We start from the raw sequence: 1,485 nt of genomic DNA on the forward strand, positions 1-1,485 counted from the left end.
TGTCCTTATAAGAGTCGCCTGGGTCATGGTGTCTGTTCACAGCAGTAAAACCCTAACTAAGACCAATAATAAAAGGATAATTAAGCCCCAGTGAGTCTAAGACACAAGAGAACAGAATTAGTGGCAATACNTTACTTCAAGCACAACAACCATCCTGCTCAAGGCCTTCAACTTACAGGAAAGTACTTCTGAACCACACCGAAATCGACAAAGCCNATGATGATCCACACCACCAGGGTCAAGGTTGAAATGATGATGATGAATGGGACGAAATAGCCACTGAACCGGTCAGCCAGCTGCTGAATGGGAGCCTATGGAGACAAAGCATTAAGACCACGGGAAGTTACAACCTACAGAGACAGGCATGTGTAAGGCTTGGGTCCACGCTCCTTCCATTGCTATCTTTAGGAGTCAATCTCTACGTGATCCTTGATGGGTGGAGCTATGAACCTTTGCAACCATTCCTCACATCTGTTTTGTTTTGAGGCAGGGAATAATGCAGCCCAGGGAGTCTGGAGCTGAGCTTGAAGTCCCGACCTTGTCGCTCCCACCTCCGGACTAGCTAGGAATATAAGGATGCTGGTGGTCTATCCACTGAGCCAAAATCCCTTTGAGAACATTTCTCAAAGGAAATGGGGTTTCATTACAAGTTTTAAGGTTCATCACTACCTTTGACATCTGGGCCTCTTCCACCAACTTTACAATCTGAGCCAAAGTTGTGTCATTACCCACATGGGTAGCTTTAAGGAGCACAGAGCCATGAGCATTAATAGAGCCAGCAATCACTATGCTCCCGGGTTTCTTAGTGACAGGCATGGCCTCTCCTAGGGAAGAAACAGAAGTCAATCACTCACTCAGCCCTCTTAACATCACATGGACCAATGGCTACCATGACCCCCACCAAAGGGAACCTAAACCCAGCCACCTAACCTGTGATGAGGGACTCATCAGCCATGGTATTGCCTTCAAGTACTTTCCCNTCCACTGGGAACTTTCCCCCAGGGACAACCTTGATGACGTCGCCTCGCTGTACCAGCTCCATGGGCACCTGCTCCTCTCTGCAACAGAAGACAGTCAAAAACCATCCTCCTCATCTGGGATTAGACCGGGTTCTAGACTGACTATTAGACCTTTTACCACTAGCACTACGTATCTAAGAGTTCTAGATTAGCAGACATAACCAACCTTGCATTAAAAAAAATACTCAGGGATGGGTTTGGGATATAGCTTGGTGGTACAGCACTTGCCTAGCATGTAGGAGGCCCTGGGTCCCATCCCCAGCAACACACACACTCACACACCCACAAACACACATACATTGTGGGGGGAGGAGGTGCAGAGGTCACCTGTCTATGCATACAATATATGTATATTTTTGCATCATTGTTCTCTAAATCTCTAAACAATACAGTATAAAACCCATTTACATACCATTTGCATTGCAAATGTATCATAATTATTCTAGAGATGATTTAAAGTATGTGG

At 46.0% G+C, this 1,485-nt stretch overlaps 1 protein-coding gene across 1 annotated transcript in view; it reads right to left on the reverse strand.

Moving 5' to 3' along the window:
• The window catches only part of Atp7b (ATPase copper transporting beta), a 70,248-nt gene that overhangs the window by 17,988 nt on the left and 50,775 nt on the right, over window positions 1–1,485 (reverse strand). Inside the window, exons 10-12 of the mRNA XM_029480681.1 lie at window positions 931–1,058; window positions 670–824; window positions 177–311 (exon numbers count right to left, since the gene is read on the reverse strand). Coding sequence (XP_029336541.1) covers window positions 177–311; window positions 670–824; window positions 931–1,058 — 418 coding nt within the window. The remainder of the gene's footprint in view (window positions 1–176; window positions 312–669; window positions 825–930; window positions 1,059–1,485) is intronic.

Source organism: Mus caroli, chromosome 8 (assembly GCF_900094665.2).
Source record: "Mus caroli chromosome 8, CAROLI_EIJ_v1.1, whole genome shotgun sequence".
Taxonomy (NCBI): Eukaryota; Metazoa; Chordata; class Mammalia; order Rodentia; family Muridae; genus Mus; species Mus caroli.